This window comes from Chlorocebus sabaeus, chromosome 17 (assembly GCF_047675955.1).
Source record: "Chlorocebus sabaeus isolate Y175 chromosome 17, mChlSab1.0.hap1, whole genome shotgun sequence".
Taxonomy (NCBI): Eukaryota; Metazoa; Chordata; class Mammalia; order Primates; family Cercopithecidae; genus Chlorocebus; species Chlorocebus sabaeus.
The window spans coordinates 70,322,296-70,349,072 of record NC_132920.1 but is presented as its reverse complement, the minus strand read 5'-3'; the positions used below and the strand labels follow the sequence as shown (position 1 = coordinate 70,349,072).

The window sequence follows — 26,777 nt, the reverse complement described above, 5'->3', positions numbered from 1 at the left end:
TTTATTTTTATTTTTTTTGGGACAGAGTCTCACCCTGTTGCCCAGGCTGGAGTGCAGTGGCTCCATCTCAGCTCACTGCAACCTCTGTTTCCTGGGTTCACGGAATTCTCCTGCTTCAGCTTCCCAAGTAGCTGGGATTACAGGCGTCCGCCAGCACGCCTGGCTACTTTTTTTGTAGTTTTAGCAGAGACAGGGATTCACCATGTTGTCCAGGCTGGTCTCAAACTCCTGACTTCAAGGGATCCGCCCACCTCGGCCTCCCAAAGTGCTGGGATTACAGCGATGAGTCACCACACCCAGCTTGCAAATGAAAGATCTTAAAGAAGACAGAACGAAGTGCCCACAGGACAATGAACTGATACTGAATACTTGTTAGTCATAAATATTTCTTAATTTCACACATGCCCTCATATTCATTGTTAGTTTAATAATCTTTTGTAATTCATTTATAGCAAACCAGTCTTAGGGAAGTTGAGAGAAGCTTAGTTCCAGAGGTTGTGGCCACCAAAAACGCTCCTCTTGGACTAGGAAGGGCTTAAAGAATTTTATATATCCAGGAATCTTAGTTTTATCACTCTGCTCACTCCATATCTTCTTGATCAATGTCCATGGAGGCTTATATATGGCAAACTCGGAACACAACTCTAGATCTCTGAAGAGTCATCTAGTACCAAAAGTTCAGAAAGTGATAGTCTCATTAAACTTACGAAGTTCCCTTTGGTTTGGCTGGGGTGAAGTACAGTCACCTGCAATCCTTTGGTCTTCAGTGGTTGTCTTCTGGAACTGTTTGCATGCATACATCAAAACACATCAGACTTTATGCTAGGGTGGCAGGAGATCTGTTTCATTAATCACCAAATAGAAAGAGCCTAGCAGTGGCCTGGTGCGGTGCCTCACGCCTGTAATCCCAGCACTCTGGGAAGCAGAAGCAGGAAGATCACTGGAGGTCAGGAGTTCGAGACCAGCCTGGCCAACATGGTGAAACCCTGTCTCTACTAAAAATCAAAAAAAAAATTAGCCAGGCCTGGTGACAGGGTGCCTGTAATTCCTACTACTCGGGAGGCTGAGGCAGGAGAATCTTTTGAAACCAGAGGCAGAGATTGCAGTGAGCCGAGATCATGCTACTGCACTTCAGCCTGGGCGACAGAGCGAGGCCCACTCTCAAAAAAACAAAAACAAAAACAAAAAACAGAAGGAGCCTGGCAGAATATCGAGCACGTAGTAGGCAATCACCACTGATTAAATGAATGAATCAATTTAGTGAATGAATGAACTCATGAGGCACTCTTCATCTGACTTTCCCTTCTAATTGATCAATCAGCACTCATTAATCTCACTGCCATTCTTACCTTGTATTTAGAAAAATTACTGTCCTGTTCTGAAATTATCAAATTACTGATATACTATCATTAACAATTGCTGTGACAAAGTTTTCTCACTGCAAACTGTCCAACGAACACTTGTTATTTACTAGCAGGTTATGGCGTTATGCTTGCTCTTACAAGTTTAATAACAGGTAATACATATATTTTCACACAGTCTAGGTCTCAGCATCTGGGACCTACTAGACATAATTTAATCTAACCAAACACTCAATATGTACAACACTCCATGGCATGAGCCTTATCCATAAAAGATCAACATATAATTTCCCAGAAATCCCCCAAGCGATGTAAAAGTGTTTAAACTATGATCATACTAAAAAAAATCACAGGCATTGTATGACGCTTTCTGAAAAACTGTCTGTAAGTTGTTTTTAAAAAGTTATCCATGTTAATTTGGGTTCTCTACAAATTAACAGAAGGCAAGATGGCATTGAGTTTGAAGGAGATTTATTGGAGGAGGTATCTGAATTATGAAGGAGGGGAGTAGGTAGGGTTTGACACCTGTGAAGGAGAGAGTAAAGGAAAGGAGTATGGGGTAGGGAGAATCTCAGACAGTAGCATGTTTCTAAGAAAATTCTGGGCAATCTAATGGGAAGTCCTTGAGCCAATGCTGCCCATCAGGGGAGTGTGCCAGTGTTAATAGTCCTGCCATTCTCACTCATTGGCTGGGAACAGCAAGGAATACAGTGGTAGATACCATGGGGCAGCAGCTAGGGTTCTCAATCAACTCTGCTTCTCACAGGAGATCTGGGTGATGCATTTCCATGACCACCACATCATCTTTTGTAGGTACCAAATTGATAGTCTTCAAGTTTTTTCATGAATGTTTGATAGACATACAGACCACAAGCGTTTTCATGCCACCAAATTTTACCTATATATTTGATAACTGTAATGAAACATGTTACTATTAACAGAGGTTAAGAATTATCTTAATATAACACTTTGGTTGTTATATATTTTAGATTAGCTTTTGAAGTATATGAGTTGTCTTTTTTCTATTGCACATCAGGATAGTGTAGAACACAAGCAAAACTATACAATGAAAATTTAACATACTATTTTTCTTTTTTTCTTTGAGATGGAGCCCTCTCTGTCGCCCAGGCTGAAGTATAGTGGCATGATCTCAGCTCACTGCAACCTCCACCTCCCGGGTTCAAGCGATTCTCCTGCCTCAGCCTCCCAAGTACCTGGGATTGCAGGCGTGCACCACCACACCCAGCTAATTGTCTTGAACTCCTGACCTCAGGTGATCCACCTGCCTCAGCCTCCCAAAGTGTTGGGATTACAGGCATGAGACAACGCATCTGGCCTAACATACTATTTTTCGAATGTTAACTTAGTAAAAATCTTTACTGACTTGGGCAGTTGGAGGTTGACTAAATTATAGAATATTTCTAAGGAAATGTAGTTATTACTTTGCAGCATACATAGTAATTGCAACTAGAAGAATGAATGTTGACTGAGAAAGAAAACTGATATAAAGACCAAATGACTAGTCCTAATTACACACTAGTTAATTTGTTTCTGGGATAATAATTTTTATTCTCTTAAATGAGTCTCTGTACAATCTTCTCAAGTAATATTGCACTTGTAATTCACATCACACAGTTATCAGCCTACTGGATTCTGTCTTCTATAGGTTTTGCAAAAGCTTTCTTCCTAATTCAAGTGTAGCCTGGGAGCTGAAGGCCCAACCTCTAAGAGTGAGTGAGGCCAGATGACATGCAGCAAAGGATACCTTAGGGGAGCCCAACAATTCCCGTCCTTCCATTATTCCAGATCTGTACACTGGACTTGACATTTCCTGACTCAGTTATCAAAAGGCCACAGGGTAGGAGGTTTTGAGTCTTCAAAACTAACTGAGCTAGTCCATTTATCCCATTTTTCTCATATTTACCCTCTATATACCTACTGTCTTAGTCCATTTTCTGTTGCTTATAAAAGAATAGCTGAAACTGGGTAATTTATTAAAAAATGATATTTCTTTTTTTTTTCTGAGATGGAGTTTCACTCTTGTTGCCCAGGCTGGAGTGCAATGGTGTGATCTCGGCTCACTGCAACCTCTGCCTCCCAGGTTCAAGCGATTCTCCTGCCTCAGCTTTCCGAGTAGCTGGGATTACAGATGTGCACCACCACACCTGGCTAATTTTGTATTTTTCATAGAGATGGGGTTTCACCATGTTGTTCAGGCTGGTCTTGAACTTCTGGCCTCAGGTGATACACCTGCCTTGGCCTCCCAAAGTGCTGGGATTACGGGCATGAGCCACCACACCCGGCTGAAAAATGATATTTATTTCTTATGGTTCTGGAGGCTGGGAAGTCCAAGTTCACGGTGACATGTGGGCCAAGTTCATGGGGTCTTGCTGGTGGAGACTCTGTAGAGTCCTAAGGCATCACAGGGTATGATATGGTGAGGTGGCCAAATGTGCTAGCTCAGGTCTTTCTCCTCTTAGAAAGCCACTAATGCCTCACCCTTATGACTTCATTACATCCTAATTACCTCCCAGAGGTCCTACCTGTCAAATAGCACAGTTGGATTTCCCATCTCATTAATACTGTTACAATGAGGATTAAGTTTAACATGAGTTTTGGAGGAGACAAACATTCAAACCATAGCATTCTGGCACTGGCACTGGCCTTCCAAAACTAATGTCTTTATCACATACAAATACATTTATTCTATCTTTATAGCCCCAAGGTCTTAACGTATTCCAGCAACAACTCAAAAGTGCAAAGTCTTATCTGTGATCCTATGAAAACAATTTATCTGCTTCCAAGATACAACGGTAGGACAGGCATAGGATATACATTTTCATTCCAAAAGGGAAAAATAGGAAAGAAAAATGGAGTAATAGGCTCCTAACAAGTCAGAAACCCAGCAGGGCAGACATTAAATCTTGAAGCTCAGCCGGGTGCAACAGCTCACACCTGTAATCCCAGCACTTTGGGAGGCTGAGGCGGGAGGATCCCTTGAGGTCAGGAGTTCAAGACCAGCCTGGCCAACATGGTGAAACCCTGTCTCTACTAAAAATACAAAAAAATTAGCCAGGCATGGTAGCAGGTGCCTGTAATTCCAGTTACTCAGGAGGCTGAGGCAGGAGAATCTCTTGAACCCAGGAGGCAGAGGTTGCAGTGAGCTGAGATCATGCCATTGCCAGCCAGGGTGACAGAATGAAGAATGAGACTCCATTACAAAAAAAACAAAACAAAACAATCAAACAAACAAAAAAAACACGCTTGAAGCTGGAGAATAATCTCTTTTGACTCCATGCTGGCATCCTGTGAACACTGAGGTAGGGAGTGGGTCTCCAAAACATTGGGCAATCTCATGCCTATGGCTTTGCTTGTTGTAGTCCATGTGGCTACTCTCACAGGTTGGAGTCAGGTGCCTGCAGCTTTTCCAGGCTGGTGTTGCATACTGGTAGCTCTACAGTTCTGGGGTCTCAGGGTGGTCCTGCCCCTGTGGCTCCAGAGTGCACTGCCCTGGTGGGAACTTCCTGCAGCAGCTCTGGTCCCACATTTCCACTCAGCATCGCACTAGTAGAGGGGTTCTCTGCAGTGGCTCTGCCGTTGCAGTGAGTCTCTGCATGGGCCCACAGGCTGTCTGATACATCCTTTGCAATCTCGGTGGAAGCTGCTAAGCCTCACAGCTCTTGCTGTGTGCCTGCTGAATGAGCACCATGTGGAGGTCACCAAGGCTCACTGCTTGTGCTCTCTGGAGTGGGGGCATGAGCAGCATCTGAGACCACTTGTGTCACTGGATAGTGCTACAAAGATTTACAACTTGGACCTTTTGGAGTGGCAGTTCGAGCCACACTGGGGGCCACTTGAGCTAGAGCTGCCTGGGCAGCCAGAATGCCAGGAGTAGAGGCCCAAGGCAGCCCGGGGCAGCAAGTCCTTAGAGAGTGCCCTGGGCCTATCCCTTTCAACCATTCTGCCATTTTAGGCCTCTGGGCTTGTGATGGGAGGGGCAGATTCAAAGATTTGTGAAATGCCTTTGGGATCTTTCTCCCATTGTTCTGATGAATAATCTCTGGCTCCTTTCTAGCTAGCCATATTAATCTCTTCAGCAAACAATGGCTTGGTCGCACCCTTCGTTTCCTCTGCTGAAAATGCTCTTTCATTCTCTATCACATGTCTAGGCTTAGAGTTTCCCAAATCCTTCTGCTTTGCTTCCCTTTTGATTACAATTTCTGTCTTTAAGTCACTTATTCCTTCTTGCAGTTTAATGTAAGTGGTTAAAAGTAGCCATGCAATAGCCTGAATGCTTTGCTGCTTAGATATTTCTTCCGTCAAATATTCTAATTCATCATTCTTAAGTTCAGCATTCCCTAGAATTGGTAGCTGGGAGTAGGGTATGGCTATAAAACATCCAGCCTTAGGCATGGACACAATCCAGCCAAATTCTTTGCCACTTTCTAAGAAAGGCTTTTACTCCAGTTTCCAACACCTTGATCCATCTGAAACTCATCAGAATGGCCTTTACTGTCCATATTTCTATCAGCGTTCTGGTCATGACCACTTAAGTAATCTCTAGGAAGTTCCAAACTTTCCCTAGTCTTCTTGTCTTCTAATCCCTAATGAGAATCTAGGCTTTTTCTACTCTGCTCCTCCAAACTCTTCCAATCTTTGCCCATTATCCAGTTCCCATGCAGCTTCCACATTTTCAGGTAACTTTATACCAACACCTCACTCCCAGTGCCAGTTTTCTTGGCCCATTTTCTGTTGCTATAACTAAATACCTGATACTGGATAATTATGAAAGAAAAGAAGTTTATTTCTTATGGTTTTGGAGGCTAGAAAGTCCATGGTCAAGGGGCACATCTGGCCAGGGCCTTGAAGCTGGTGAAAGCTCTGCAGAGTCCTGAGGCAGTACAGGGCATCACATGGCAAGTTGGCTGAGTGTGCTCAGATGCCAACATGCTAGCTTACGTCTCTCTTCCTCTTCTCATAAAGCACCAGCTCCACTTCCATGATAACCCATTTGCCCATTAACCCATAAATGAATTAATCTTTGTGAGGGCTCTGCACTCTTAAAGGCCAAACACCTCTTAAAGGTCCCACCTCTCAATACTGCTACACTGGGGGTTAAGTTTCAATAGAAGTTTTGGAGGGAACAAATTTTCAAACCATAGCACCTATGTGAATTTTATGTTCCACAAACTAATGTATATATTTCATTTCATTCATGTAATCACTATTTTCAACTAATGACATTTTAAATGTTGTACTCGTATAAAACAATTACAAGTATTTCAAATTTCATTTTTAAAAATCTTTCCTCCCACTGGCCGGGCGCGATGGCTCATGCCTATAATCCCAGCACTTTGGGAGGCCGAGGCAGGTGGATCACGAGGTCAGGAGATCGAGACCATCCTAGCTAACACGGTGAAACCCTGTCTCTACTAAAAATAGAAAAATTAGCCAGGCGTGGTGGCGAGTGCCTGTAGTCTCAGCTACTTGGGAGGCTGAGGCAGGAGAATCGCTTGAACCAGGGAGTCAGAGGTTGCAGTGACTGGAGATTGCGCCACTATAGCCCACCCTGGGGACAGAGCAAGACTCCGTCCCCGCCCTCAAAAAATAAAAAAAAATCTTTCCTCTTACAATGCCTAGAGACTTGGAAAAATACATTCATAATTTAAAGAGAGTTAACACTTACTGAGATGTATGCACTATATTACACACTACTCTAAGTGGCTAACATGTTGTGTTGGCTAATTTTATGTGTCAACTTGAGTAGGCCACGGGGTACCAGTTTAAACATTGTTTCTGGATGTGTCTGTAAGGGTGTTTCTGAATGAGATTAGCATTGGAACTGGTGAACTCAGTAGACTGTCCTTCCCAATGTAGTTGGGCATTATCTAATACATTGAAGGCCTGAATAGGACAAAAGGTAGAGGGAGGAATTCTTTCTTGCCTCACTGCTTGAGCTAGGATATCTCATCTCCTCTTCTTTGCCCTCCGACTGGATTTACATCATAACTCCCCTGGTTCTCAGGCCTTTGGACTCAGACTGATTCACACCACTAGCTTTTTTGGGTCTTCAGGCGTTCAGTTTGCAGATGGCATTATCATGGGACTTCTCAGCCTCCAGAACTGCATGAGCCAATTCCAGATAATCTCTCTCTCTCCTATTGAAGAACCCTGACTAATACATGTTATTTATTCATTTAATCTTCTCAACTTCCCTGTGAAGTGAAAGTGAGACAGCAATAATATAGGGTGGTCACAGAAGAGCAGAAAATTCCAGGTAGCAGTTTTACATGATTAGCAAAAAGGAAACTGTTGAAATGGCTGCATAAACTAGGGGCTGATAAGATCCTGAAAAACCAGGGTGTGAGCCAAGTTGGCTAAGACTGGCTGGTCCCAGCATGGCACTGGATATGACCTAGATTTCACCTAGGACCTCATTAACATACTAAGCACACATAGACCAGTGCCGTGACTGTTCTGTGAACACCTGTATTTGGTGTAAAAGTCAGTGGCACCACAATTCCAAGAAATCTTCACCTTTTTCCAGGAATCTTCCAGAATATTCCACCTCTTGGTTATAGAAACCCATAAAGGTAGAAGCCCTAAACTCCACTGAGTCACTCTCTCTTGAGTATGCCCACACTCCCCTTTCTTGAATGTGTACTTTTCTTTTTTTTTTTTTTGAGACAGGGTCTCGCTCTGTCGCCCAGGCTGGAGTGCAGTGGCACAATCTTGGCTCACTACAACCTCTGCCTCCCGGTTCAAGTGATTCTCCTGCCTCAGCCTCCCAAGTAGCTGGGATTACACGCCTACGCCACCACGCCCAGCTAATTTTTGTATTTTTAGTAGAGACGGGGTTTTGACATGTTGGCCAGCTGGTCTCAAACTCCTGACCTCAAGTGATTGACCCTCCTTGGTCTCTCAAACTGCTGGGATTACAGGCATCGAATGTGTACTTTTCACTTTGCAATAAATCTCGGTACTTTCACTAGTTTCTGACTTGTCCTCGAATTCCTTCTCATAATGGTATCAAGAGCCTGGACATCAGCAGGAGTTAAGGTCCCACCAGCGTTTGGGGACCTCCCGCAGCCCACCAGTATCAAAAGTATTATTATCTCCAACTTACACATAAGGATATTGAAGCACAGAGAAGTTAAATAAGTTATCCAAGGTCACATAGGTAGTTAAGAAGTAGAGTCAGAATTTGAACCCAAATAATTGGGTAAGTAATTAAGTAACTGACTCCAAGTTAAAGATTTTCTGTTACTATTGTGGCCTTCTCAAACTATAATGCATTATTTAACTCGCATGTTACAAGCCACTAACCCCTAGCACACAGCAACACAATCATTTTTTAAAAATTATTTTATTTATGTGTGCATTTTATAAGCAACTGATTAATTTAAACTGAAAAATGATGAAGGCCTACAGCTCTAAGAATCATTTCTAGGCTGGGCAAGGTGGCTCATGCCTGCAATCCCAGCACTTTGGGAGGCTGAGGCAGGTGGATCACCTGAGGTCAGGAGTTCAAGACCAGCCTGGCTAACATGATGAAACCTTGTCTCTGCTAAAAATACAAAAATTAGCCAGGTGTGATGGTGGGTGCCTGTAATCCCAGCTACTCAGGAGGCTGAGACAAGAGAATTGCTTGAACCTGGGGGGCAGAGGTTGCAGTGAGCTGGGATAGTGCCACTCCACTCCAGCCTGTGTGACAGAGAAAGACTCTGTCTCAAAAAAAAAAAAAAGTCAAGAATCATTTCTATATTCATTAAACTAACATATGTTAATGAAAAAATACTTTTCCTTTCCTAATTTTTTTTTTTTTTTTGAGACGGAGTTTCACTCTCGTTGCCCAGACTGGAGTGCAATGGTGAGATCTCAGCTCACCACAACCTCCACCTCCTGAGTTCAAGCCATTCTCCTGCCTCAGCCTCCAGAGTAGCTGGGATTACAGGCGCCGCCACCACGTCTGGCTAATTTTGTATTTTTAGTAGAGGCGAGATTTCTCCATATTGGTCAAGCTGGTCTCCCTTTCCTAATTTATAGCAGCATATTTTCCTCCAAAGCCATCATATATATATTTAAACACATTATGGAAACTCATGACATAAAGGATATAAAGAAAGAAAATAATCAGAAATAAGTTAATTCAGATGTACATATTCAGAAAACAAAATTAAGGTTAAAGAAGATGCGACTTAAAAATCAATACAGCGTCCTTTTCGTTCCCAATCTCCATATCGGGTAGGTTCTGGGCCCCTGGGTCCACCTTTTTCTTTGGTCACTGGATTAACATCATCTGGAAATTCTAAGGAAAATGAGATATAAATAAAGCAGTTAATGGAGGCAGGAAAGGCCTTATAGTCAATCTTATTTTATTTATTTATTTATTAATTTTTTTTTTTGAGACAGAGTCTCCCTCTGTCGCCCAGGCTGGATTGCAGTGGCATGATCTGGGCTCACTGCAACCTCTGCCTTCTGGGTTCAAGTGATTTTTCTGCCTTAGCCTCCTGAGTAGCTGGGATTACACGCACATGCCACTATGACCAGCTAATTTTTGTATTTTTAGTAGAGGCGGGGTTCTACCATGTTGGCCAGGCTGGTCTCAAACTCCTGACCTCAAGTGTTCCGCCCGCCTCGGGCTCCCAAAGTGCTGGGATTACAGGCGTGAGCCACCAAGCCTGCCTATGGTCAATTTTAAAGACAGGGTTGCATGATAGGCTAGATCTTAGTAACCTGGTTACCATGCAGTCTTTAAATGAACTGTAAATGTGATTCTTTTTCCTGAGTTTGAGAAGAGAATACAGAGTACAAATTCATAAGACTTGAAAGGTCTTGAAATAAGACTACTTTGAAGGAATCACTTTGACTTAATGCCACAGTTTTCTGACCAGTAAAATGGGGAGAACAATCATACTTCCCTCACTGTGTTGATAATTAAACAAGGTAATGCATGTAAAGGGTTTAGCGTGGTGCCAGGTACATAGGAATGTCAATTAATCTTAGCTAGAGAATTACTGTTCCTCATCATAGGGTTTTGGCTTCAGCAACTGGTTGGCTGGTACTGCAATTTATAATCAATAATAGTAATTATTATTCTTAATACTATGTGTTCATAATAGGAATCCCTGTCACAAGCCAGGCTCAATTCTCAGCACTTTATGTATGCTAATCCATTTAATCTTCCTAACAATCCTATGGGACAAGAACAATTATTGTTCCAACTTTATAGACAAAGAAAATGAGCCACAAAGGGTTAAGAAAGTTGCTCCATATCACACAGCTTCTAAGTGATAAAACTGAGTTTGAATTCAGACATCCTGGCTGCAGTCTTGCTCTCAGCCCATACACTGTACTGTTCTGTATATGGAAAAAACAGGAGAGGAACCAACTATTAGAACCCTAATTCTTTGTTTTGTTTTGTTTTGTTTTTTTGAGATGGAGTCTAGTTCTCTTGTCCAGCTGGAGTAGTGGAGTGGTGTGATCTCAGCTCACTGCAGTCTCTGCCTCCTGGGTTCAAGCAATTCTCCTGCCTCAGACTCCTGAGTAGCTGGGACTATAGGTGCGCACCACTATGCCTGGCTAATAATTGTACTTTTAGTAGAGATGGCGTTTTACTATATTGGCCAGGCTGGTCTCAAACTCCTGACCCCAAATGATCCACCCACCTCGGCCTCCCAAAGTGCTGGGATTACAGGTGTGAACCACCGCACATAACCCCTAATTCTTTGTGTGTGTGTGTATGTGTGATGGAGTTTCACTCTTATTGCCCAGGCTGGAGTGCAATGGCACAATCTCGGCTCACCACAACCTCCGCCTCCAGGGTTCAAGTGATTCTCCTGCCTCAGCCTCTCGAGTAGGTGAGATTACAAGTGTGCACCACTATGACCAGCTAATTTTTTGTATTTTTAGTAGAGACGGGGGTTTTACTTTGTTGGCCAGGCTGGTTTTGAACTCCTGACCTCAGGTGATCCACCCACCTCAGCCTCCCCAAGTGCTGGGGTTACAGGTGTGAGCCACTGCGCCCAGCCGCCTGGCCCCTAATTCGTAAACTGTATCTATTTATTTATTTATTGTGGCCACCCTCCCAACACATCCCATTCCTTCCCAGATTTACATTATCTTCAGCAATTATCACTAATTTCATATATTTTTAAAATGTACTTTGATTATTGTCTGTCTCTCCCACTAAAATGTTAAGCCTCATTACGGTATAATTTTTTGTGTGTGTTTTATCCATTGCTGTTTCAGTGTTTGGCTCACAGAGGATACTTAACACGTATCATATGAATGAATGAAAAGATTTATTCTTATCCTCATGGCAACCCTGTGGGCAGACAGTTTCATTCATTTATTCCACTATTACTCTGCCAGGCCCTATGCTAGGTAAAGGCAGGGTGAGGATACGGTAGTGACCATGCAATAGAAGGCCCCTTCCCTCATAGGGCTCACGGAGTACTGAAGTAGGCAAAACAACAACAACAACAACAATAAAAGGCAAACACATACATACAAGAATAACAAACTGGCAAGGCTTGAAAGGAAAAGTGCAAAGTGCCTATCATCTCAGTTTCTTTTCATAACGGCATTCTAAGGCAGGTGTTAGGAGGAAACTGAAACCCAGAGAGTAGAAGCCTCTGAGAGCTCCAGTTCAAACCCAGATCTGCTTTATCCAAACCCCATGGTTACTTAGGTCTCGCTTACATTCAATCCCTAGAGAAGTCAGTTTTACTCCTGAGACACAGACCAAAAGGCAACTAGACTTTTGGGGGCATGGGTGTCACATTCCAAGGTGGGTATTCTCTGCTGAGGTTGTCATCGTAGCTACTTACAGATGTTTAAACCTGTTCCACTGAGGAAGCACATTGCTTGGCCTCTGGGAGACGGTGTAGGGACCAAGGAAAAGCTTCCCCCTTGCCCTCTGAAGGTTTGCCAAAAATCAACTGACAAAAGACAGATTATTAGAAGAAAAGGTATACGGCTTTTATTTTATCCTGCATAGCACGGGGGAACTGCAGGAGAATGATTACCCAAACTGTATCTCTTTAGAAAACTAAAGGAGCTTCACCAAAATCATAAAGCCCCTCTCTAGGCAAAAGAAAAAGGATACAGAATTTACCCGGAAAATTTTTCAAATATTCATTCTTTTATTCTTGTTATATTGTGAATAAACTGTCCCCTATACTCATCATCATTCTGTTTTCAAAAGAAGTCCATGCTTTACTGCAATGCAAGTTGGCTTTTTCCTACTCTATGAATTCCCCTGAAGGCCTCTCTAATGGAAGTTCTTCTTTCTCACATATCTCTGTGGCTCACTGGATGTCTTAGCTTGAGCTGCCATAACAAAATACCATAGACTAGGTGGAGTAAACAACAGAAACTTATTTTCTCACAGCTCTGGAGGCTGGTAGGCTGAAGTCAGGGTGCTGGCATGGTTGGTTCTCATGAGGGCTTTCTTCCTGGCTTACAGATGGTCACTTCTTGCTGTGTCCTCACGTGGCAGAGAAAGACAGACGGCAAGCTCTCTGGTATCTCTTCTTATAAGGGCACTATTCCCACCATGAGGAGATTCCCACCAGCTTTATTAAAGTATTGTCTGCTTATAATAAAATTCACCCATTTTAAGTACACAGTTCAATGAGTTTTAACAAATGTTTACAGTCATGTAAATAGCACAAAGTGTAAAACATTTCCATCCTTTAAAGAGTTACCCTACTCTCATGATCTAAGCCTAATTATCTCCCAAAGGCCCTATCTCCAAATACCATCACCTGGGGCGTTAGAGCTCCAACAGATGAATTCAGGGGAACATAATTCAGTCCACAGCACTGGGGAAGAAAGAACAGGTCAAGATGTCCCTGCTCCTCACTGCTATTTCCAGCCTCTCATTCTAACGCCACACCTCTACAGCCTTTCCTTTTTGGAATTCTATACCATTTACTTGTCCAGTGCTTTTCTCCAGTCTTATAATAAACTCAAAGATTCTTCTGTCTTCTCCGATGGGATCAATATCTGGTTCATAGTTTCATCTCCCTCTCCCCATCATCCCTAATATCAACATCCACATTAGTAAATCATCACACATCGAGGCCACAGAGGTCACCAATCTCTTTCCTGATGACTTTCACATCTACTTCTGCTGTCTACTGGACTTTATTTAATTTTTTGAGTGTGTTCCTTTTCCAAATCCCACACTCTTTTGAGCACTCTTCTTTCTCACCACACCTTCGTATCTTTCCACGTCTCTTCTTCCTCACATTTGTTTAACCTAATTTTTGCCCTTATAATAGCCTACAGTTTTCTGAAACTTTTTGTTCTCACCATTACCACCCTGGTTCCCGCTCTCAGTGTCCCATTTTAGAACTAATGCAACAGAAACCCTCTTCCACATTATACTAAGTGAAAAGGGGAACCAGACACCAAAGACTGCATATTGTAGAGTTTCATTTATATAAAATTCTAGAAAAAGCAAAACTACAGTGATAGAGAACAGATCAATGGTTGCTGGGAGGAGGTGGGGAGAGGATGAACTGCCTTGTGCCTCTTTAGGGGACAGAACTATTTTACACTTTGTGTGGTTTCCATGGCTGTAAACATTTGTTAAAACTCACTAGCCGGGCACAGTGGCTCATGCCTGTAATCCTAGCACTTTGGGAGGCCGAGGCGGGAGGATCACAAGGTCAGGAGTTTGATACCAGCCTGGCTAACATGGTGAAACCTCATCTCTACTAAAAATACAAAAATTAACTGGGTGTGGTGGCAGGTGCCTGTAATCCTAGCTACTCAGGAGGCTGAGGCAGGAGACTCGCTTGAACCCAGGAGGCAGAGGTTGCAGTGAGCTGAGATCACACCACTGCACTCCAGCCTGGGCAACATAGCAAGACTCCCCCATCTCAAAAACAACAATGAAAACAACAACAAAAACAAAGAAAACCTCACTGAACTGTATATTTAACATGGGTGAATTTTATTACATGCAGAATATATTTAATAAAGCTAATTAAAACAACCTCTATCCAAATACATTTTCTCACTGCTCACTGCATAAAGCCCTTACACTGTAACCTGGGAGTCCAGGCCCTCCCAGATTTGAGCCGAACCTGCATGTCTAGCTTTATATTCAATTAATCCAAGCCTGTCCAACCCACGGTCCATGGGTTGCACGTGGTCCAGGATGCCTTTGAATGTGGCCCAACACAAATTCGTAAACTTTCTTAAAACGTTGAGTTGTTTTGTGTGATTATTTTTTATTTATTTTTAATTTTTTTTTTGTTTGTTTAGCTCATCAGTTATTGTTAGTGCACTTTATGTGTGGCCTAAGACAATTCTTCTTCCAATGTGGCCCAAAGAAGCCAAAAGATTGGACACCCCTGTATTAATCGAATATACATAAAATTTATGTTGAAGCCAAAGAAGCCCATTAGCTGTGTCTTGTAAGTGTTAATGTTCTGCAGCCTCTTTCTCTTTGACCATAGCTTTCTCCAGTTATTTTGAAACGTCTCCTCACCACACCTTATCTACTTATAAAAATTTTACTTTTCCAGCTTGGCATGGTGGCTTACACCTGTAACCCCAGCACTTTGGGAGGCGAAGGCAGGTGGATCACCTGAGGTCAGGAGTTCAAGACCAGCCTGACCAACATGGTGAAACCTCTTCTCTACTAAAAATACACAAATTAGCCAGGCGTGGTGGCAGGAACCTGTAGTCCCAGCTACTTACGAGGCTGAGGCAGGAGAATCGCTTGAACCCGGGAGGCGGAGGTTGCAGTGAGCTGAGATCGCACCATTGTCCTCCAGCCTGGGTAACAGAGCGAGACTCCAACTCAAAAAGACAAAAAATTATTTTTCCTTAGATCCCAGCTCAAAAGTTATCTTTTTTGTTGACTTTTCTCTGATCTTTTTGTGTATCTCTCATGCTAGTTACCACATGATGTCCTGTTCATCGTTATTTACATTATCTCATCTTCCTTTCTTATTCATCTTTATATCAAGCAGGATGCCTAGCTACAAACATTTTCCTTTATGGTTTTAATAATGAAATCTACTCTTTTCAAACAGACAACCTACATAGTTTTCTTAGAATAAAGTACGTACTAGAGGCAGGGAGACAAGACTAGAAGGAAGGAAACAAGGAAGCAGAGAGGCTTGTTAGCAGACCAGCGGAGCTAGAGACAGCTTGAATTTGGGCCTTACTGGTAGGAAGAGTAAGAGGGAATAAATTTGAGAGATGTTAAAAGGGTAGAAGCAACAGGTCTTCGTTAGTGATCAGTCACAGGAGACAGGAAGAGGCAGGAGTGAAAGATTATCCCCAGATTTCGGGCTTGGGTGACTTGGTAGATGGGGTGGACTAGAATCCAGAAGGAAGAGGAGGATATGAGGCCCGGTGTGTAGGAGGGCTGAAGGTGAGTTGGAACAATGGGTACAGGATGACTTTAGTTTTAGAAATATTAATTTTGAGACTTCTGGAATATCCAAAGAAAGATATTCAGGAGGCAAATGGAGACAGGAGAGTGATGCTCAGGAAAGAGGTGTGATTGGAGGTAAAAATGTATGAATCACCAACACACAGGTGATACTTAAAATCATTTTAAGCCGGGCGTGGTGGCTCATGCCTGTAATCTCACCACTTTGGGAGGCTGAGGTGGGAAGATCGTTTGAGCCCTGGAGTTCAAGACCAGCCTGGGCAATGTAGTGAGACTGTCTCTTAAAAAAAAAAAAAAAAAAATAGAAAAATTAGCCAGGTTCGTGCCTGTAGCCCCAGTTACAGGAGAGGCTGAGTAGTGAAGCCCAGGAGGTTGAGGGTGCAGTGAGCTGTGACAGTGCCACTGCACTTCAGTCTGGGTGACACAGTGAGACTCTGCCTCAATCAATCAAATCATTTCAGGGAAATATGAAATCTCCCTAGGAATGCTTAGGGGGCTAAGAACAGAGGCCTGGCAAATACCCACATCTAGGTGTTGGGGAGAGGCAGAAGAGCTCAAAAAGGAGCCCAGGAAGAGATTAATGAAGAAATAGGGTGAGAAACTAAAGAAAGCATGCCAGGAATGGTGGCTCACACTTGTAATCCCAGCACTTTGGGAGGCCGAGGCAGAAGGACTGCTTGAGCCCAGGAGTTGAGGCCAGCCTGGGTAACATGGCAAGACCTCATCTCTACAAAAAAAAATTTTTTTAATTAGGTGAGCATGGTGGTATGCGCCTGTGGTCTCAGTTACTCAGGAGACTGAGGCAGGAGGGTAGTTTGAGCTGGGAAGGTTAAGGCTGCAGTGAGCCATGTGTTCATGCCACTGCACTTTAGCCTGGGCAACAGAGCAAGACCCTGTCTCAACAAAACAAAACAAAACAAAACAACACACACACACACAAAAACACAAAAAAATGAAACTAAGGAAAGCATAATGGAAATCAAGGCAGGAGATTTCCAGAAGCAATAGTTAACACTGTCAAAGGTGGATTGTTCAATAAAACAAGGATTGAAGAGCACCTGCTGTATTTGGTGATGTTTGTCAGAAGTTTCTAAGGGATGGTAGGTTCAACATGAACTTGAGTGATACAAGACTTAGTTGAATGCCTACCATTGTGTCAAACAGATGATTAGCTTTTGAAATGTGCTGGGTTTTGCTATTTTTTTATTGTGGTAAAATAAATGTAACACAATATTTCTCATTTAACCATTTGTAAGTGTACAATTTGGTAGTATTAAATACATTCACTGCCAGGCGCAGTGGCTCATGCCTGTAATCCCAGCACTTTGGGAGGCTGAGATGGGTTGGTCACTTGCGGTCAGGAGTTCAAGACCAGGCTGGCCAACATGGTGAAATCCCATCTCTACTAAAAACACAACAATGAGCCACTGTAGTGGCGTGCCTGTAATCCCAGCTACTCGGGAGGCTGAGACAGGAGTATTACATGAACCTGGGAGGCGGAGGTTGCAGTGAGTCGAGATTGTGCCACTGCACTCCAGCCTAGGTGAAAGAGCAAGACTCTATCTCAAAAACAAAAACAACAACAAAAATACATTCACAGGGTTGTACAACCATCACCACTATCTATAACTAAAATGTTTTCATCATCCCCACAATGAACTCTGTACCCACTAAACAATGACTTCCCTCTTAGTCCCCGGAGTCCCTGATCACCTCTATTCTACTTTCCGGCTCTATGAATTTGCCTATTCTAGGTACCTTATATAAGTGGAATCATATATTTGCTCTTCTGGGTCCAGCTGATTTCACTAAACATAATTTTTTCAAGGTCCATCCATGTTGTAGCATATATTACAATGTAATTGCTTTTTATGACTGAGTAGTTTTCCACCGTATATATGTGCTACCTTTTGTTTAACCATTAATTTGTTCATGAACACTGGGTTGTTTCCACCTTTTGGCTACTGTTAATAATACTATGAACAAAGTTACAGAGATATCTGTTCAAGTCCCGGCTTTCAATTCCTTTAGATACACACCTAAGAGCGGAATTGCTGGGTCAAACGGTAGTTCTATGTTCGATTTTTTGAGGAATGGCCATACTGTTTTCCACAGCGGCTGCAATGTTTTATATTCCCACCAGAAATGCGTGAGGGTTTCAATTTCTCCACATCCTTCCCAACACTTGTTATTTTCCATTTTTTTCTATGATAACCATCCTGGTGGGTATGAAGTAGTATCTCATAGTTCTGATTTGCATTTCCCTAATGAGAAAGATGCTGATGCTGAGCATCTTTTCACGTGTTTGTTGGCCATTTGTACATTTCTATACCTTCTCTGGAGAAATATCTACTCAAGTACTTTGCTATTTTTTATTTTTATTTTTTGTAGATTACTGGAGTTCTACACACATACATGTAATATACACATATTATATATTTGTTATTTCTCATACCTCATTATTCATATAGCAAAACATGTAAGTTGAGACTCAAGTGCTTTGCTATTTTCGACTTTTTGTTGAGTTATTGGAGTTCTTTATATATATAATATGTATACATTATATATATAAAGTGGTTATATTTATTATACCTCATTATTCGCATAAGATCTTCTTTGATACAAATAACGTAACCTTCTTTGATACAAATCACATCATTTATTTGTATCAAAGAAGGTCTCAACATATATTTTGTTATGTGAATAACGAGGTATAATAAAACAAACACAATCAAATACCTGTCAGAGTCTTGAAAATCTTTTTTATTAAGAAACCTACATGTATTGATGGATGGTGATTTTACTCATTGTTGAAATATACTTTATTACTACAGAATTTAAGCAATAACATATTTATTTTCTTTCACTCATTTTCTCAATAAGTAAAACACTTTCCTTGATACTTCAAAAACTGAGAGGTGCTTTATTATGCTTACTTTCCAGTGGTTCTTTCTCTAAATGGGAATCCTCTGGTGCATCAAAACGACCTTCTGGTAACTTTGGCTTCTTAAGGGACTGTTTGACAAGTTCAGACTTTCCTCCTTGAGAAGAACTTGTTTTTCTCAGAGAATGACACAGAAGGGGTGATCCTAGAAGAGTGGAGATAATAGAAAATTAGGAGCTTTTCATTTATTCCACTTTAAACATTTATAGAATTTTATTTATTTGTTTTTAGTTCATACATTCACATTTCTCAAAGTTCAAAAAGTACCAAAGGATGTAGAGTGAAAATTCTTCCTTCCTGTCCAGCCATTTCCCTTTCTGGAAGACCACCAGTTTGAAAAGAAGGGCTATGAAATAAATTAGTTAATCATTATCAATATTGTAGAAACTTACATTAAAACATTCATTCCTATCTAAAGCAAGGTAAAAAAAACCAGGAGTTCAAATATTAAGAGTAACTTAGTACAAACTTTTCAATGACAATATTTAGTATTCAAATCTCTAAAAGTCAGAAGTGGCTACATTTAAATCCTAATCAAGGTCCTCTTTTTCTGTCAACTAAAATTTTAAGAATACATCAAGTTGGGCACGGTGGCATGCACCTGTAGTCTCAATTACGCAGGAGGCTGAAGAGGGAGGATTGCTTGAACCCAGGAGCTCAATTCTAGTCTGGGTAATATAGTGAGACCATGTCTCTAAAAATACATTGTTTTATGGAGAAAGAAGTCCCTATTTGATAAATGGTGCTGGGATAGTTGGCAGCTATGTGCAGAGCAATGAAACTGAACCCCTATTTGTTACCACATACAAAAATTAACTCGAGATGGATTAAAGATTTCAATGTAAGACTTCAAACTGTAAGAATCCTAGAAGAAAACCTAGGAAACACTATTCTGGACATTGGTCTTGGGAAATAATTTATGACTAAGTCCTCAAAAGCAACTGCAACAACAACAGCAACAACAAAAAATTGACAAATGGGACCTAATTAAACTAAAAGCTTTTGTAGAGCAAAAGAAACTATCAACAGAGTAAACATACAACCTACAGAATGAGAGAAAATATTTGCAAACTACACATCTGAGAAAAGTCTCATATCCGGAATCTATAAGGAACTTAAACAACTCAACAAGCAAACAACAACCACACTAAAAAACGGACAACAGACATGAAGAGACATTTCTCAAAAGAAGACATACAAGCGGCCAACAAACATATTTAAAAATGCTCCACATCACGAATTAGTAGATAAATGCAAATTGAAATCTTGAGAGACCATATCACATCAGTCAGAATGGCTATTATTAAAAAGTTAAAAAACAACAGATGCTGGTGAGGCTGTAGAGAAGAGGGAATGCGTATATACAGCTAGTGGGAATGTATCTTAGTTCAGTCACTGTGGAAAACAGTTTGGAGATTTCTCAAAGTACTTAAGGCAGAACTATCACTTGACCCAGCAATCCTGTTACTGGGTATATACCCAAAAGAAAACTACTCATTTTTCACACCAAAAAGACACATGCACTTGCATGTTCACTGCAGCACTATTCACAATAGCAAAGACACAGAATCAACCTAGGTGCTCCTCAATGGTGGACTGGATAAAGAAAATGTGGTACATATATACCATGGAATACTACGCAACCATAAAAATAATGAAATCATGTCCTTTGCTGCAACATGGATGCAGCTGGAGGCCATTATCCTAAGTGAACTAATGCAGGAACAGAAAACCAAATATTACATATTCTTACACATAATTTTCTAATTCTACAGAGTGAAACACTGGATACTCAGGAACATAAGGCAACAATAGAAACTGGGTACTACTGTGGGGGAGGGAAGAAGGGGATGCAAGAGTTGAAAAACTAACTTTTGGGTACTATGCTCATTATCTGTGATGGGATCATTCATATCCCAAATCTCAGCATCACACATAAACCCAGGTAACAAACCTGCACATGTACCCCCTGAATCTAAAATAAAACTTGGGATTTTAAAATGTACTGGGTGTCTGCAATGTGTAAATGAGATCATTTTCTCTCTAGTTTCTAAAGAGAGTTGAACTTTCAGTGCTATGAAAGTTATACAAACCCTATCGAGATAATATTCATAAGGGAAAAACCACAGGGAAAAAAGTGATCTCAGTGTTAGGGGTTTTCAGCTTCCTAAAGAAATTGCTTTAGAAGCAGACAAATTTGGGTACAAGTTACAGCTACACCCCGTGGCAAGAATAATTGCCTCAAAGATAATCAGAATCCAATACCCAGAATCTGTGAACAGGTTTGGTTACATGGTGAAGAATATTGGTAGCAGACAGAATTAAGGTGGCTAATCAGATGACCTTAAAATAGGGAGTTTATCCAGGATTATAGGGTGGGTCAATGTAACCACAAGGGTCCTTTAAAAGGGAAGAGAGGGTTGGAAGACAGACCAGACCCGATGCTGCAGGCTTTGAAGATGGAGGAAGGGGGCAAGCCAAGGAATGTGGGCAGCCTCTAGAAGCTAAAAGAGAGAAGGAAATGGATGCAGCTTCCAGAAGGAACACAGCCCTGCTAACTCCCTGGTTCCAGCTCAGTGAGACCCCTTCCAGACTCCTGATCTCCAAAAGTGTAAAATATGTTAAGCCACTAAATTTGTGGTAATATGTTATAGCAGCAATAGGAAACAAATGCAACCACTTACTAGGTGTTGGATGTTGGTCAAGTTACCCTTTCTGTTTCCTTTCCTCTGAACAGAAAAATCACAGTACCTATCACATGAGATTGCTGAATAAACAGGACAATTTATGCATTTAGTATAGTGACAAACAGTATTTGTTGTTATTTCAATGGAATTATCTGTAAGCCCTTGACAGCATTACATATAATGTTTTTTCATTACACCTATTTTTCTCATATTCTAGTCATCACTACATAACCTTACCTCATTTAAAGAAATAGACACAAACACATGCATACAAGTGGTTAAGATAAATGAATAGGTGTATGTCTGTGTATGTGTACACACTGAGTAAGTGCATCAATAACTTGAGCCTAACTGTGGGATGCATAAGTTAATTTGCGTAAGGGTTTCTGGTGAAGAACAGGAAACTGTATCTTGGGGAAAGCAAGGAGTAGCAAAGTGTAAGTTGGAGAAATTGGTCCCTAATGTGACCTTGCAGACTTCTGAAAGACTTTATCTGTAGAAAGAGGGTTTACAAGGAAAAGTTGAAAGACTAGTTTTCTCAAGGAACTCTGAGGCCACTGGAAACATAAGCAGAACTATTTTTGTAGTCAGGTAACAGTGTGACAGAACACAGGGGAAGATAATGGCCCTCATTTCTGTACAGTACAATATAAGATGGGACACAGTGCTCCTTGGTACCTACAGGCTTTACAGCTTTGAACACAGTGTGTGCACATCAGCCTGCCGGGGTATTGATAATGAAGCACATACATGTAGCTTCAAAGGCAGACCATAAGAAACAAGGGCGTGTCAGATGAGGAGTTAAGCCCAAGGACCACTCCTGTTAATTCTGCCTATTAAATAGTAGGTGTTGTGCAATAGTAACTGTATTCATGTTAGTATTACATTTTGGCTATCAGCAGACTTCTGACTACCTTGACTACCCGAGAAATAGCTGACAAACTGAAAACAAAAGGCTCTTTTAACAACATCAGGAAATAACAACCATAAAGCCCATGTCTTCTACTTCAAGGGGTGGTTTGACTTTATCCAAACCTAGTTAGAATTGTGTTTACATGGACATAACAGACAAGAAGAAAACCTTCCAAAAGAAGAAATAATAAAAGCAAAAGAATGAATCTCCCTCACACACACACACACACACAGACACACACACAAACAACACACAACCCAAAACTTTTCTCTGGTAATTTGGCAAATCAGAAATGCCAAAACTCTACAGTCATAAAATACCTAAAAAGGTAAAACAAAACCAAACCCCTTCTAAATCAGAGATAGAACCTTTATGAAAATAAATAATGATAAACTGCAAAGACAGTCCAGTGAGGTAAACACAAAGTGAAACGGCTACACTTCTTGTGTCTTTCTTTTTCTGAGACAAAGACCAAAAAAATGAGCCACCACACCCAGCTAAGTTTTTGTATTTTCAGTAGAGACGGAGTTTCACCATGTTGACCAAGCTGGTCTTTTTTATTTTCAGAGTCTCACTCTGTCCCCCAGGCGGCTGGAGTGCAGTGGCATGATCTCAGCTCACTGCAACCTCTGTTTCCAGGGTTCAAGGGATTCTTGTGCCTCAGCCTCCCGAGTAGATGGGATTACAGGCACCCACCAATACGCCAAGCTAATTTTTGTATTTTTAGTGGAGACAGACAGAGTTTCGCCATGTTGGCCAGGCTGGTATCAAACTCCTGACCTCAAGTGATCCGCCTGCTTTGGTCTCCTAAAGTACTGGGATTACAGGCATGAGCCACGGTGCCCAGCCTTCTTGTGTCTTTCTTGCCTAGAGCTTGGGATATAGAGCTTTCAGGACAGCAGGGAGATGACAGTCTCTTGAACCCAAGCAAACAGAAAGCGTATTAGAGGCCAAGACTCAGGGAGGCTCACAGACTGAGAAAAGAAAGTGAACCAGAAGATTTTTGTTGTTTTTTGAAACAGGGTCTTGCTCCATTGCCCAGTCTTGAGTGTACTGGCACAATCATGGCTCATGGTAGCCTTGATCTCCTGGGCTCAGCCTCAGCCTGCCTCAGCCTCCTCAGTAGCTGGGACTACAGTGATGCATTGCCATGCCCAGCTAATTTTATTTTTTATAGAGATGGGGGTCTCACTATGTTGCCCAGGCTGGTCTTGAACTCCTGAACTAAACGATCCTCTTGCCTCCCAAAGTGCTGGGATTACCGTGTGAGCCACCACACCCAGTTGAAAGATTTAAAATATAGATAAAAACCACCTGGGGGATTTTGTTAAAATGCAGATTCTGAGTAGTTCTAGGTGGCACTTGTGATTCTTGCATTTTAACAAGCTCCCAGGTGATGATTATGCTGCTATTCCAAATAGCAAAGAACTAGAAGATAGTTAAGGAAGGAAAAGTGTCTACTTTAACCTTGGTTCTGAGTGAAGATGTGAAAAAAAGAAGCCCCTCTGAGATTTTGAAGCCACTGGCTGACCCACACCTGTGTTTAGGCTTAACTACACACTAGCTGCATCTTCCAAAAATCCCTAAGCATCTTTTTTTTTTTTTCTTTTGAGATGGAATCTTTTTCTGCCACCCAGGCCAGAGTGCAGTGGTGTGTCCTCAGCTCACTGCAACCTCCACCTCCCGGGTTCAAGTGATTCTCCTACTTCAGCCTCCTGAGTAGCTGGGATTATAGATGTGTGCCACCACACCCAGCTGATTTTTGTATTTTTAGTAGACAGGGTTTCACCATATAGGCCAGGCTGGTCTCGAACTCCTGACCTCAGGTGATCCACCCACCTTGGCCTCCCAATGTGCTGGCAGTACAGGCGTAAGCCACCGCACCTGGCCAAAATTTTTTAATTTATTATTTTATATTCTGAATCCTGTATACAAAATCTTTATTGTCCCACTGTTCCATTATACATTGATTCTACTGACTTGTTTGTGATGGCTTTGTTTCCTCGAATGTTTTTCTGGGATTCTCTCTGTGAGAATTCCATGAGACATATGTGGAGAGTTATTTTTCTTGAGAGGATTTGCATCTGCAAATCCGTGCCCACCAGCCTAATCATTTTTCATTGTCTCTTTTCGCTTACTTATTTTTGGCTTTGCAAAAGTTTTTTTAGGCCAGGCACAGTGGCTCACGCCTGTAATTCCAGCACTTTGGGAGGCTGACGCAGGCAGATTACTTGAGGTCAGGAGTTCCAGACCAGCCTATCCAACAAGGTGAAACCCCACCTCTACTAAAAATACAAAAAATTAGCTGGGCATGGTGGCTGGCACCTGTAATCCCAGCTACTTGGGAGGCTGAGGCAAGACAATCGCTTGAACCAGGGGACAGAGGTTGCAGTGAGTGAGATCATGCCACTGCACTCCAGCCCAGGCGACAGAGCAAGACTCTGTATCAAAAAAGAAAAAAGAAAAGAAAAAGAAAGAGAAAAAAGAAAAAAGAAAAATGATTAGGCCAAAAAAAAAAAAAAAAAAAAAAAAGAAAGAAAGAAAAGAAAAACACGGAAATTCAGAAATAACGAATCTAAAACTCAGTAAAAAGGCCAAATAGCTGGCCGGGCATTGTGGCTCACACCTGTAATCCTAGCAATTTGGGAGGCAGAGGCGGGTGGATTACCTGAGGTCAGAGGTTCAAGACCAGCTTGGCCAATCTGGTGAAACTGTATCTCTACTTGAAAAACAAAAATTAGCTGGGTGTGGTGGCGGGTGCCTGCAATCCCAGCTACGCAGGAGGCTGAGGCAGGAGAATCACTTGAACCCAGGAGGCAGAGTTTGCAGTGAGCCAAGAATGCGTCACTGCACTCCAGCTTGGGCGACAGAGTGAGATTCCACCTCAAAAAAAAAAAAAAAAAAAAAAGAAACAAAGAAAAAAAGAAAGAAAAAGGCCAAATAGCTGAATAAATACAATTGAAAAGAGAATTTATGATCTGGAATAAAGTTTCAAAGAAATTATACAGAAAATAGCACAGAGACAAATAAATAAAAATAATGAAAGATTAGCTGGGTATGACTGCATGACAGTGGAGCCTGTAGTCTTAGCTACTCGGCAGGAGGCTGAGGTGGGAGTACGGCTTGTGTTCTGGAGATCAAGGGTGTAATGAGCTATGACTGCTCCACTGCTCTCTATCCTGGGTGACAGGGCAAGGCTCTGTCTCTCAGAAAAAAGAAAAAAATGTTCCCAGAAGTAAAGTGGGAGATAAGAATAGAGAGAAAATGCTTTTATATACAGACTATACAAAAGATTAGTAGCATATGCTTTATAGGTTTATCAAAATCAAATCCCACCCAACATACCTGTGCATGCACGTGCACACACACACAGACCCAAGAGTCTGAACAGAGGAATGTAATTATATCAGTAATTATAATAAGGGTAAAGAGACTATCAGTGCAAAACAACAACAAAAAAACCCAATACAAACAAACCAGAAACCAGCCATATGCTGTTTATGTGAGACGCACCATTTGCAAGTTTAAAAAAAAAAAAAAAATCTGCCGGGCGCGGTGGCTCACGCCTGCAATCCCAGCACTTTGGGAGGCTGAGGTGGGCGGATCACGAGGTCAGGAGATCGAGACCATCCTGCCTAACACTGTGAAACCCCAACTCTACTAAAAACACAAAAAATTAGCCGGGCGCGGTGGTGGGCACCTGTAGTCCCAGCTACTCGGGAGGCTGAGGCAAGAGAATGGTGTGAACCCGGGGGGGGCGGAGCGTGCAGTGAGCCTAGATCGTGCCACTGCACTCCAGCCTGGGCGGCAAAGCCAGACTCTGTCTCAAAACGAAACAAAACAAAAACCATGGAAAATGGAAAAATAAGATAATAAGAAAAAAATGAATAAAAGATAACATAATTTACAATGTAAAAATAATTTTCAATATATTCTTCATTTTTTAATTGATAAATATTACATACATTTATGGTGTACAGCAAGTTTTAAAATATGTATATATTGTGAAATAGCTAAATCAAGCTAACATATGCTTTAACTCACATACCTATCAATTATTTGTGATGAGAAAATTTAAAATCTACTCTCAACAATTTTCAAGTATACATTGATATTAACTATAGTCACCATGTTGTACAATAAATATCCTTTGCATAACTTACAACAAAGAAGATAACAATAAACAAAGGTTGGTGCTATGAAAAGACTGAAAGTGTTCCAGCCTGGCCAGCATGGTGAAACCTCGTCTATACCAAAAATACAAAAATTAGCCAGACGTGGTGGTGCGCACCTGTAATCCCAGCTAGGAGGCTGAGGCAGGAGAACTGCTAGAACCCGGGAGGTGGAGGTTGTGGTTAAGCAAGATCACACCACTGCGCTCCAGCCTGGGCGACAGAGCAAGACTCTGTCTCAAAAACAAAAACAAAAAAGACCAAAAAAGACTAAAAGT

The 26,777-nt window shown here is 41.6% G+C and overlaps 1 protein-coding gene across 1 annotated transcript in view; it reads right to left on the bottom strand.

Annotated features, from left to right (window-relative positions):
* Positions 1 to 2,901: 2,901 nt before the first annotated feature.
* The window catches only part of SDHAF4 (succinate dehydrogenase complex assembly factor 4), a 28,623-nt gene continuing 4,747 nt past the window's right edge, over positions 2,902 to 26,777 (bottom strand). Inside the window, exons 2-3 of the mRNA XM_008013577.3 lie at positions 18,720 to 18,872; positions 2,902 to 9,669 (exon numbers count right to left, since the gene is read on the bottom strand). Coding sequence (XP_008011768.1) covers positions 9,560 to 9,669; positions 18,720 to 18,872 — 263 coding nt within the window. The 3' untranslated portion in view covers positions 2,902 to 9,559. The remainder of the gene's footprint in view (positions 9,670 to 18,719; positions 18,873 to 26,777) is intronic.